We start from the raw sequence: 12,912 nt of genomic DNA, 5'->3' as shown, positions 1-12,912 counted from the left end.
GATTGAATAATTACAACTTAAATATTATTATGCCAATTGATAACAATAACGGCTCAACCAGCCCATATGCTTCTTAATATTTATTTTCGCTAAACCGTCCGCTTTTGTTAGTCTCGTGGACGTTAAAATTTATTCTTCTTCTTCTTCTTCCACTCGAAATAGTAGAATCAGATCTCTCACAAATATTATTTTATTTGGCCCATGCAAATGACTTTATCTTTCAGTAATAAAATATAAATTTTCCATCCATAAAACTTGTTTCTGAAATTTACTGTATAATGAATACCTCTGTGAATACCTTTATACTGCAAATTTGTCTCTGATGGAAACTTCACCAATTTGAATATTCTATAAACTCAAAGTGAGATACCTGGCTGGCACCTCCAACTCGAAATGGGTTTTTGTCCACTTCACGAAATTCCAAAAGTTTTCATCCTCGGAGTTTTAACCTTGGATCAGGTTCTCCAAACTTTACAATAAAATAATTCCCAATAGATGATCATAACCATTTCCTTGCCACCTTTTTATAATAATTTTGGCAACCGCTTAGGCAACTTCTCAATAAAGTAATTTAACACTTTAGTCATAAACGGATTTTTCTTATATATTTTACTTTTAACAAAAAATCACTTTATTTTAAATAATTATTAGTTAAACATTAATTGCCTTAATAATTTAAGAAAAATTAATTAATCAGTTATTTAATTGTGCACAGCCATCGAAAATGGGACATTTCAAAGTTTCTTTCTTCTCCTCTTTTGTGATCCTTACTATCGCAGATTTATTTTCTCGACCCTTACCTCTTGCTAATTTGGTCTCAAAATACTCTTTCCCCAAAATCTCTTCCCAATTTGCTATGCCTTGCTATTGTGAACTCTTCTCTTCCCTTTTTGGTACTTCAACTGATATTATTCTTGTTTTAGAAAGCATAGGAGATGATTCATGGTCCAAGAGCTGTGACTCTTGATAATATCATTTCATTTTCGGTGATGCTTTCTTATTTGTAAATGGCATTTCATTCCTTAGTGTTGACAATTCCATCCCCAAGTTAAACGCGACTTTGTTATCAATTCCTATGTCTTCTCTCCTCAACTTCCTCACACTTTTATTAACTAATGTTTTAAATATTTCTCTTTAATATGTAAAGTCTATTCCAGGATTTTTTGAAATTCAAGGAATCTATCATCCAACTTAATTAAAATGTTTGATAGATCTCGCTTGATCATTGGCTTTTCAGATTGATGCGGTAAGGTTCGAGCCTCATTGCTTCTACAGTCCTCTACCAATAACCTCTTTGATTTCCCATATTCTTCTATATTCTTTTCCAAATCCATCAAGATTTCTCCTAATTTTTCCCAATGTAAATTCAAATTGTTCCAGATTTCTCCATGCCTGCTCTCTAATCTCTTTCCCTTTTCCTTTTCTGCAACACCCACCTTGGCAAGCTCTTTCCTTCACTTTTCCACATTCTCTAGTCTTCTACGGTGTCTTTCTTCATTTACATCATTCTGTCTTTATCTCCTTTCTTTGCCATTTGGGCTTGCCATGTTAACTGTATTTGTCACTTCAATTTCTTACTTTCTCTCTTAAATTCTTATTGTCTCCTTTCGCCATGGGCGTTTTTAATTTGATGTTACATTACTCCTTTATCTCCTCCCATGGTAGTCATTTTGTAACTTCTTCTATAGATCCCATCTTTTCAGGGATACCTTTCAGAGATCCCTCCCCCACCCCCACTTTCCATTCACCAACCCGTTCATGTCTAGCCCACTCTCCTGAGGCGAACACCAAAGAGATAGTATTGTAGTTTATAAGAAACATTTCACCTATTTCCTAGTTCGCCTGTCTAGATCAAAATTTAGATTTTCTCCTTATTCTCCTCTATGCTAGCTAACCAAGGTCCCAACAAGAAAAACCAATGTTAGCGAGAAAATAGGGGAACACGGACAGAAGTATTGGACCCCAGGTAATTTTTTTGTTATATTTATAACCCAAAGAAGTTAACATGGGAAATGGATAGACTAATTAACAAAATAAAACATAAATTGAAAATGAATTTGCCATAACATAAATCACATCAAATATAACTCCATATATATAGTACATATGTTGTCAGATTTATCCCTTTTACTAGTACCAATAACTAATCTTCTTATCTTATATCTTCTTATGTTTATTGCTACTTCTATTGCATCGTAGCGTATCTTATACATGTATCTATGTGGTTGGGCATGTCCCTTGCATTCTATTATTTCCCTGATGAGTGTCTCTTTAGCTGAAAGCACTGCAACCTCTTTGTGATGGTTTATGGTAGGATTTTCATCATTGTTCTGGCTCTAGCCGACCCTATGCTAACATAGTCAATAAACATCTTGCTTTTGTTTTTTTGTCTTGTATTTAATCTATCATTATTTTCACAATGCTTCGTTTATGCAGCACTACTAAACAATCAAGTGAAATTATCTTTCTTGATCTTGTATTGACAAATAGAGGGGGAGTTCTCAATTCTTCTTCCTAGCAGCTAGAGCTGTTTCAACTTAATGCTGAAGAAGGAACCTTGCTCCATCACATTCAGCCAATCAACTCGAGTTACAACTATCATAGCATCAATATCCAAAACAGGATTCTGACAAACTTATGATCTTACTTTTCTAGCACTTTCTCAAAATAATTTTCCTTCTTATAAAAAGGTGATTTAGACTTTTCTCTTCTATTATTTTATCAAGATATTACATTATCAATCTCATCTTCGTTGACTTCTCTATCTTAAAATTTCCCATATAATGTTCACCAAGCCTGTCACTTCACTTTTGCCAAACTTTATCCAGTGACTAAGGAAGAATATGCTCAGAGTAACTCACATCTTGTGAGAAAATTTCCATGGCTATTTAAAAGATGTTTCATTGAAGGGCCATCTGCAGAAATGGAGAATATTAATTTTGCATACATACTCTTCAACGAAAAATATATTTGTAAGATGGCAAACAAAACAACTGATATACCTGCACCAACCTGCACAAAGTGATAGATGGAAAAGCTTAAAAAAATTTACAAAAAACCCTGAAAGAATTGCATTTCTTCATTTGTCGTTGCTCGATTCCAGTAAGAAATTCTGAAAGTTTCGTTTCATCTTTCTTTCTTCATGGAGGCACTTCTGAATCATTTTTATACCAATAATGTAGTAAACATCTTCCCTAGCATCTGCTTCTCGATGAAACTGGAAAATAATTCACGAGAAATTTAAAACCATCTGATTTTGCCTGCAGAACACTCTCTCTGCCCAAAAGTTCCTCAATTTCAAGCAAGTGATCTCGCCATCATCTTTTTGACCATGATTTTTACCAGAGAAACCTTCAACTTTCAGGCATTTTTCTCCTGTTCATCATCTATATTCTTTCAAGGAGAGAAGCCATTTGAAAAAGTTAGATTCACAACATGGGGGACGAGGACCTGCTTAGAGTTTGTTTGGCTTCCCTCCCCTGCTAGGATCTCCAGGAAATGAAAGTATCAAGTCGTTTTGGGATCATTTGATTCAATCAATATCTTCCTTTTCTCAGAATACGAAAACTAATTTTTTTATCTCAAAACATATCCTGACTATGATTTCAAACCAACCCAACAAACCCAAATCCATAGCAAACACACTGTGTATGTCAGCTCTATTTTGTAATTTTTTAAGTGAAAGCTATAGCTGACCTTTTGTATAGATCTGCACTAAGCTATTCAGAAGATACAACCATAGAATGGCATCACAACACATTTGACAGCTAAAGAATGGATTTTCTAAAATCCATTCTTATATGATTTTCTACCATCATTTTTAGATAATATACAATTTACAGGTGAAACTTCAACTGTGTTGGATTAAATAAGGTTAAAACAGTGATACAAGTGTACCAATTAAGTCTCTAATTAAACAAAAGAATAAATAACATCCATCATCCGCGCATATAAGAACATCTATCCACATTCTTTTTGTTCTTTAAAATAAATTGCAGCAAAAAGACAGATTGTGTAAAACATAAAAGCCTTGCCTTCCCTTCAAAAGATTCAATAGCATTTCTATTGATGTCTTCAATACCAGCATCCACTTTCCTATTTAACAATGAGGAAGCTAGCATCCGACCCCTTTTAAGATTGGACTTTGCCCCTGAATAACAAATATACAAATAAGAGAAATATTTTCCAATGACAAATCTTGATGCCAAATGTCAGTTATAGTATGCTTGTAACACAACTGAGCATATACATTAAATAGAGAATGTTATCTAGCTTATAAGAATCTCCATCAAAAATAAATAGCTACATCAGACTAAATTTTAGGAAACGAACGATATTAGTCAACTGAAAATAGTTCATTGAAAAGTTATGTATGTATGTATGTGTATATTTACACACAGACAGACATACATGCATACAGACAGACAGACATACATACACACACACACACAGACATACACACACACACACAGACATACACACAGACATACATACATACATACATACATACACAGACATACATGCATAACACAGATATACACACATACATACATACATACACACACAGACATACATACATCCACACAAACACACATACATGCATACACACACATACATACACACACACATAGACACACACATACATATACATATACACATACACACACACACACACACATACACACACACATACGCATACACACACACATAGACATAAATATACACACACATACATAAAAACAGACACACACACACACACACACACATGCACACATACATCCACACATACATGCACCCATACACACACACGCATGCATGCATACATACATACAGACATACATACATACTGACATACATACATACATACTTACATGCATACATACATCCATACACATGCACGCACGCACACACAAACGCGCGTGTGTGCGCATACGCACACATGCACACATACATACACACACACACATGCACACATACATCCACACATACATGCACACATAAATACAACCACACATATATGAACACATACACCCACACATACATGCACACGCACATACAACATACATACATACATACATACATATTATTCAATAACATATCTACTGATGTCCTCAATACCAGCATCCACTTTCCTATTTAACAATGAGGAAACTAGCATCAGCCCCCTTTTAAGATTGCACTTGGCTCCTGAATAACAAAAAATACAAATAAGAGAAATAATTTCCAATGACAAATCTTGATGTCAAATGTCAATCATATTATATGCTTGTACGACAATATAGCATGTACATTAAATAGAAAATGTTATCTAGCTTATAAGAATCTCCATCAAACTAAATTATAAGAAACGAAAGAAATTAGTAAACTGAAAATCCTTCATTGAAAAGGTATGACAAAAGTGTTTGTGTGCGCACGCATGTGTGTGTCCTTTTGTGTTTCTCAGGGGCAAAGATATTGTACAATGAGTTGTTTCATTCTGTGAATTCCTCTTGAAGAAGATTTGGAGATTTTCTAAAAAAAAAAAATAGCAATCATAATTATTATTATAAAAAAGAACACCGTATGTAAAACCTATTTCCTCACAAAAATAATTACCGATAGATATTCAACTCAATGAAATATTCCACCACTATGTTTCTACACAAAATCCAAAAGTTTCTACGGGCCGCAAGGGGGGTTCGTAAGGGTTTCAACTCAGTTTCATTCTAATGGTCGCAAAGTTCATGAATTTTCAAACCTTGTGACAATGCGACAAAGGAAAGATAAAATAGTGCAAAGTTCATGCTGTCACAAAGTTTGCGATTTCAAGAAACTTTGTCAAATTGCAATGAGGTTCAAGACGTTGCAAAAAGTGCAACAAAGTAAACAATGAAAGTGGATAAAAACGTTTGTTAAGGTTCATTTGTTTCATAAGCAAACAATGTTTGTGATAACTAAGTAAGATTATGAAGAAAGAAATATAAAGGAGAATAAACATAAAGGAAGAACAGAAGTAGTAAAATTTTCAAACATAATGGAGTTTCTGAATATTGAGAAGCGTGTATGTCAGGGCTATCCCTCCAAGTGCCATGAATGTAGTAAAAATCCCCACATCTACCAAGCAATCCTTCTATTTCAAGGCCTTAAAAACATAAATGTAGAAGATCTACACAAGATGATTGCAAGTGCCAAAAAAACATTCCCCACATTGTTTAATTACTTCGCAGAATGTTTGGAGCAGGATTCGATGTAATGTCCCCTTTTTAGAAGTTATCTAGCGATTTGTCGTTAGCCTTTTTTGTCATGGTCGCGAGGGCTAACTAGTACTTTGCAGGGTTCTGTGATGGCTTTGGCCTAGGCAAATTCAGTTTTCGGGCCAAACGGAGTTCATTTGACAGGGTTTCCAGGAACTTACTATTTATAGTAAGTCAGTTTGTGCTCAATGTCAGGTAATTTTAGGTGCAATTTTGATCACCTTCAATTTTGGCACATTTATTCATTCGCCTGGATTGCATTTTTTATGAAGAAATTAATTATTCAGGCAAAATTCAAAAGTTTCTAAAGTTAAATTTAATTATTTAACTTAAGGGGTTTTTTAATGGAAGCTAATGTTTAAAAGGAAATATTAAAAGTACCCCTTCCTTGAGCAGACATAAGGGGATAATATTATTTTATTCTATTCTTCATTTATCCCACATTGCTGGTGTTTGGGAAGCGTGCCAAAAAACATGTGATAAATAGATGCATTTAATGCTGGAAACTCATCTTGGGAATTGTGTCTTGGAAATTGTTAAATTTGTATTTCTGGATTCTGATTTGGAAATCTTCATTGGCATTTGGGGACGAAATCCCTCAAGTGTGACATTTCTCTTGCTCGTGAAAGATCAAGTTTGTGAAATTTCTCAAAGGCAAAATTGGTATTGGAAGGAATGAATGATGTTCAAGATTCAACTCCATTTGTGAGAACAACTTGGTGAAAATCGAAGTGTCCAGGCAAGTAATTATTTTCTGATTTCAACTTGTTGCAAAGACCAACAGTTCGAACAGTGTTTAGTGGATGAGCATTGGCAAACATACTCTGGGACGTAGATATTAAGGAAAGCTAAAGTTGCAGATTGGTAGTCGCAGCTCGATACACAGTCTCATGTTAGGCATGGTGACACTTAGAAAGAAAGCGTTTTTAGCACAGACATAACCAATTCAGTTTATTGGTGTGTGGTTGATGGTTAGCTGTCTAGGATAGGGTTCGACTCTCTTACCAATGCATTTGACTTCGATATTGCTGTTGGTTGTTTCGATGAAGGGTTGCGGACTGAATTGGGAATATTTCCACCTTCGAAATGACCTTTTCAGCATGCTGGAATTTATTTGAAGCGGTCAAAGATTGAAAGGCAGCAGCCAACGCCAGTTAATCCCAAAGCGCTGTCATAGACACTACTGCGCAAGGAGATTGGAGCTAGGCGTAGTGACACTCACTAGAAATATGCCACAGCCAGCTGGGAACTTGCATTGGGATGTAAAAACAGGTTCTTAGTAATGCCCTTTGTTGCTCAATGGTTTCATAATGCAATATATATACTTGTAAGTTTAAAGCATTGCTGTAATTAAGGACAGTAGAATTTGAGAATGAAATACGGTACTCTAGTTCTAGTAATTTTCAGTTTGGTGCTAAATTGAATGATTTTTTAAAAGGAAGGTGTACATGTATGATCTGCATAGTTTCTTGAATATTGGCAAATATCTATGAATGAATTCCATCATACACTAAACGCAACAGGGGCAGCTTAACCACAGAAAACTCAGAAAACAAGAAAAAATCAAACATCCTTTGTCAGCCTGCCAACTGTTTGACGAAATGCTAAACCAAGTAAACTGAGCTATTTATTGCAGAAGGACAGGGGTCTTTACAGTGGTATCAGAGCCTAAAATCCTGCCATCCTGAAGGGGCTCTCTTCAAAGCATAATTGTACAGTCATATGTCAGGGCCTCGACAGTAACCGTTCACACATCATTACAACACTAGGAGATGAGCCTTATTGAATACAGGTACAACAGAACAAGGAGGTCAGGAGCTTCTGGTTTATCCATTGGATCAAGGTAATATAGGTGAACAGCCAGCAGAAAATATGGGTGAGAGAAGAGACCCAGGGGAAGGTTCTTACAGCTTTTGGACACACTAGTACAGGGACAGCATCTAGCAAAACACAGGGCATAACAACAGAATCAGCAGTTGGATTTATTGACGCAGATGATAGCACGTCAAATGGGTTTAAATGTGAATAATCTAGGAGGAGGCATGGCTGGAAATAATCCTCCAGGAGGTGCTAATAATCTGCCAGGGGGGTGATAACGGTTAGCCCAAGAACAATAATGGAGGTAATAATGGTGGGGCCCGCAGTGTTCTATGGAAAAGCGTTTCACCCTCTCAGGCCTAACTCCCCCTGTCCCAAAAACTTTTTCCCTTTGTCTCCACGTCCCCAAAGCCCATCCCCACGTCCCCCCATCTCCCCATCCCCAACATGTGTGGAACATTGGGTGGGGGTAATGGAAACAGAGGAGGACAAATGGCAGATAACTTTGGACATGTAGCGCAGCCCACTAGGACAGCGAGTTCTAGACCTCTTATACCCACCTTTACACCTAGAGTTTCATTTCAGCCAGCAGTTGAACCGCAGATTGTAGACTTACAAGATCAGTTTCGAAGAGATTGAGAGAGTGGTGGTCCAGATTTTCAAGCAGCTATAACTCTTCGGGACTATATTGATGTGAGGATGAGACACATACCTCGTGCAAGTGACAGGAACCAAAATTATGAGTTAAGGAAGAAAGTGGGAAAGTTGTCTTTACCTTATTTTGATGCTTCTGGTAAGACTACAATGCGAGCTTGAGTCCAAAAGGACACTTATCTACAGCCGAATCCTATGACTGAGAAGGAAGCTATTAAATATGCTGCTATACACCTTGAGGGAGGTGCTCATGAGTGGTGGCACCACGGTATAGTTACTATGGGACATGGGCAGATTTCTTATGTAGAGTTTACAAAGTGGTTGATTGAGAGGTTTGACACCAAGGATCCTGAGTTGCACTTCAAAAAATTAGCACAACTTAGACAATGGGGATCAGCTGATGTTTACATTTCAGAATTTCAGTAGCTAGCAGTGCTAGTAACAGACTTTTCAGAATAGAGACTTCTTGTCTTATTTATGGATGGACTATCAGATCCTTTACAGGGTTGGGTCAACGGTCATAATCCTTTGACATTGCAGGAGGTCAAAAAGGCAAAGGATTTACCACCTTCATCTTACAAGAAGAAATTTAAATCTAAGGACTCTCACTTCAAAAAAGATAAATATAAGAAAACATATCATAAGGATTCACATAAGCCACATGAAGGTAATAAGAAACTTGATAATGACCAGTTGAATGAACTCAAAAGGAAGAAATTATGTTTCCATTGTAGGGAGTCTTGGGATCCTTCTCATAAATGTCCCCTTAAGGCTAAGACTAAGCAGATTGAGTACTTTTCAGCTGAGGAGACAACCTTTGAGAGTTCAGACAGCTCATCATCAATAGGGGACAGCAATAATAAATCAGCTTCTAGTGGGAATAGCAGTGATGATAGAGTGATTGCACGCTTGTGTGGGAATCAAAAATCAATTACCTTTAAGGTGTGTGGTGTGATAAAAGGGCAACGAGTTATATCATTGATCGACACTGGTGCTACTCATAATTTTATAGTTTCTCAAGTTGTGGAGAAACGAGGATTACAAACAGAGGAACGTGATGGTTTTAGAGTGGTAGTGGCTAGTGGGCATAAGATCCAATGTATGCAGAAAATTTCTAATTTACACATGAGGATTGGTGATTACAAGCTAGTTGATGATTTCTATGTTGTAAACATGGGAGACTATGATGTCATACTAGGCATGACTTGGATGACTTCATTGATCGAGTTTACATTTAATTTGGAGAAAGTTGAAATGAGATTTGAACATCAGGGATGGAAAGTGGTGATTCGTGGGTTGTCAGATGGTGGTCTTAGGACAATATCACTTAGACAAATGGAGAGGCTGATTTGTCATGACTAGGTGCAATGGGAAGTTGAGATTCTAGTGATGCCAGAGGGAACAGGTCAGCAAACCAAGGATTATCCGCCACAGGTTCAGTCATTGGTAACCAAGTACTCCAAAGTGTTTGGTGATATACCTCCAAGTAGACCTCCTGACTGGAGCATCGAGCATGTTATAGAGTTAGAGGGGGCCAAACCAGTCATCACTACACCCTACAGCCATCCAGAGATGAGATTGCTCGAGGATAAGCAATTTCAAGGGAGGCGGACTGTAATGTCCCCTCTTTAGCAGTTATCTAGCAATTTGTCATTAGCCCTTTTTGTCATTGTCTTGGGGGCTAACCAAGACTTTGCAGGGATCTGTGATGGTTTTGGACTAGACAAATTCAGTTTCAAGCCAAACAGAGTTGATTTGATAGCGTTTCGAAGAACTTACTATTTAGAGTAAGTCTGTTTGTGCTCAGTATAGGGTAATTTTTGGTGTGATTTTGATCAGCTTCCATTTTGGTGCGTTTAATCATTCGCCTAGGTTGCATTTTTTATGAAGAAATTAATTATTCAGGCAAAAACTAAAAGTTTCTAAAGTTCAATTTAATTATTTAACATAAGGGTTTTTTTAATGGAAGCTAATGTTTAAGAGGAAATATTAAAAGTACCCCTTCCTTGAGGAGACATAAGGGGATAATGTTATTTTATTCTATTATTCATTTATCCCACAATGCTGGTGTTTGGGAAGCGTGCAAAAAAACAAATGATAAATGGATGCATTTACTGTCGGAAGCTCATCTTGGGAATTGTATCTTGGAAATCGTGAAATTTGTATTTCTGGATTCCGATCTGGAAATCTTCATTGGCATTTGGGGATGAAATCCCTCGAGTGTGACATTTCTCTTGCTTGTGAAAGATCAAGTTTGGGAAATTTCTCAAAGGCAAAATTGGTATTGGAAGGAATGAATGATGTTGAAGATTCAACTCCATTTGTGAGCACAGCTTGGTGAAAATCGAAGTGTCCAGGCAAGTAATTATTTTCTGATTTCAACTTGTTGCAAAGACCAACAGTTCGAACAGTGTTTAGTGGATGAGCATTAACAAACATACTTTGGGACGTAGATATTAAGGAAAGGTAAAGAGGCAGATTGGTAGTCGCAGCTCGATACACAGTCTGATGTTAGGTGTGGTGACACTCAGAAAGAAAGCGTTTTCAGCAGAAACAAAACCGATTCAGTTTATTGGTGTGTGGTTGATGGTTAGACGTCTGGGATAGGGTTTGACTCTCTTACCAATGCATTTGACTTCAACATAAGAAGTTCAAGAGAGTTTCGATATTGCTGTTGATTGTTTCTATGAAGGGTTGAGGACTGAACTGGGAATAGTCCACCTTCGAAACAACCTTTTCAGCGTGCTGGAATTTATTTGAAGCGGTCTAAGATTGGAAGGAAGGAGCCAACACCAGTTAAGCCCAAAGCGCTGTCATAGACACTACTGCGCCAGAAGATTGGAGCTAGGCGTAGTGACAGTCACTAGAAATACGCCACAGCCAACTGCGAACTTACATTGGGATGTAAAGACAGATTCTTTTTAATGCCCTTCATTGTTCAATGGTTTCTTAATGCGATATATATACTTGTAAGTTTGAAGCACTGCTGTAATTAAGGACAATAGAATTTGAGAATGAAATACGGTACTCTAGTTCTAGTAATTTTAGTTTGGTGCTAAATTGAATGATTTTTTAAAAGGAAGGTATACATGTATGGTCTGCATAGATTCTTGAATATTGGCTAATGTCTATGAATGAATTCCATCATACACTAAATGCAACAGGGGCCACTTAACAACAGAAAACTCAGAAAACAAGAAAAAATCAAACCTCCTTTGTCAGCCTGCCAACTATTTGACGAAATGCTAAACCAAGTAAACTGAGCTATTTAGTGCAGAAGGACAGGGGTCTTTACATTTGAAGCATAAATCAAGGAGGAAGGACCCCAAAAAATATGTGGCAACTATTGCAAAGCATAAATTTGAGGATGTCTAAGTTAATGCTGATTTGTCCACCTATCTCCTTGGTTTATGGCAATTATAGCAACCCACAAGAATTACTTGAGCAAAAAATTTCATTATAGAAGGTTGTTGGTTTTTGTTACAATTTTAGGCAAGTTCTGAATTTTGAAGATTCTTCCAAGTCCTACTGTAGATTATCTATAATATCAATGTTTGTAAACACAATCTCAATTTCACTTATGTATGAGGCTTCAATAATTTTGGGAGATCCATTTAGTAAATCAACATAAGACATCTCTTTGCCATTTATGTATACTATCTCCATAGTTGTTTAAATGTTTTAGGCAATTCAAGGAATTCTTGAGTTCACATTTGTTGTTCTTTATATCAATTGTGTTAGTTTGCATTTAAGGGATGTAAAATTGTATTTTGTGCAATCTATGACAAGATAGGATACTTTTCTAGACTAAGAAATGAAGTATTTGAAAGGTCTATGAATTATCAAGTACACATGTATCTTTGATGTGGAAGCACAATTGAGAATCTAAGCTCTACAAGACATAGCCAAGTACATAAGGATTATCTAAGTGTTAGAGCTTCGTTAGTCATTGAAGTTTTATCCAAGTTTGATTATGTTACAGAAGCAAAATACATCATTCTGATAGTTGAAGGTTGGATAATCCTTGGCAAACACGTTAAAACTCAAACACCTAAATAATTTGTCGAAATCTTAAACACTAAAACATATTAAAACTTCAAAAACCTAATTAAAAATTTAGAATTGAAATAAAAAAAAATATAAGAAAAGTTAGGAAATTATAATTCTATTTAAATTTAATCAACGGAAAATTAGCTAAGTTGTTGGG

The 12,912-nt window shown here is 36.3% G+C and overlaps 1 protein-coding gene across 2 annotated transcripts in view; it reads right to left on the bottom strand.

The window, feature by feature from the left end:
* The window catches only part of LOC131073405 (kinesin-like protein KIN-6), a 211,335-nt gene that overhangs the window by 40,443 nt on the left and 157,980 nt on the right, over nucleotides 1-12,912 (bottom strand). For both annotated transcript variants that reach the window (XM_059211091.1, XM_058009856.2), the window contains one exon: nucleotides 4,035-4,150. In XM_059211091.1, coding sequence (XP_059067074.1) covers nucleotides 4,035-4,150 — 116 coding nt within the window. The remainder of the gene's footprint in view (nucleotides 1-4,034; nucleotides 4,151-12,912) is intronic.

This window comes from Cryptomeria japonica, chromosome 9, assembly GCF_030272615.1.
Source record: "Cryptomeria japonica chromosome 9, Sugi_1.0, whole genome shotgun sequence".
NCBI classification, from domain to species: domain Eukaryota; kingdom Viridiplantae; phylum Streptophyta; class Pinopsida; order Cupressales; family Cupressaceae; genus Cryptomeria; species Cryptomeria japonica.
The sequence above is the reverse complement of the archived record's forward strand: the minus strand, read 5'-3'. Positions and strand labels throughout refer to the sequence as shown.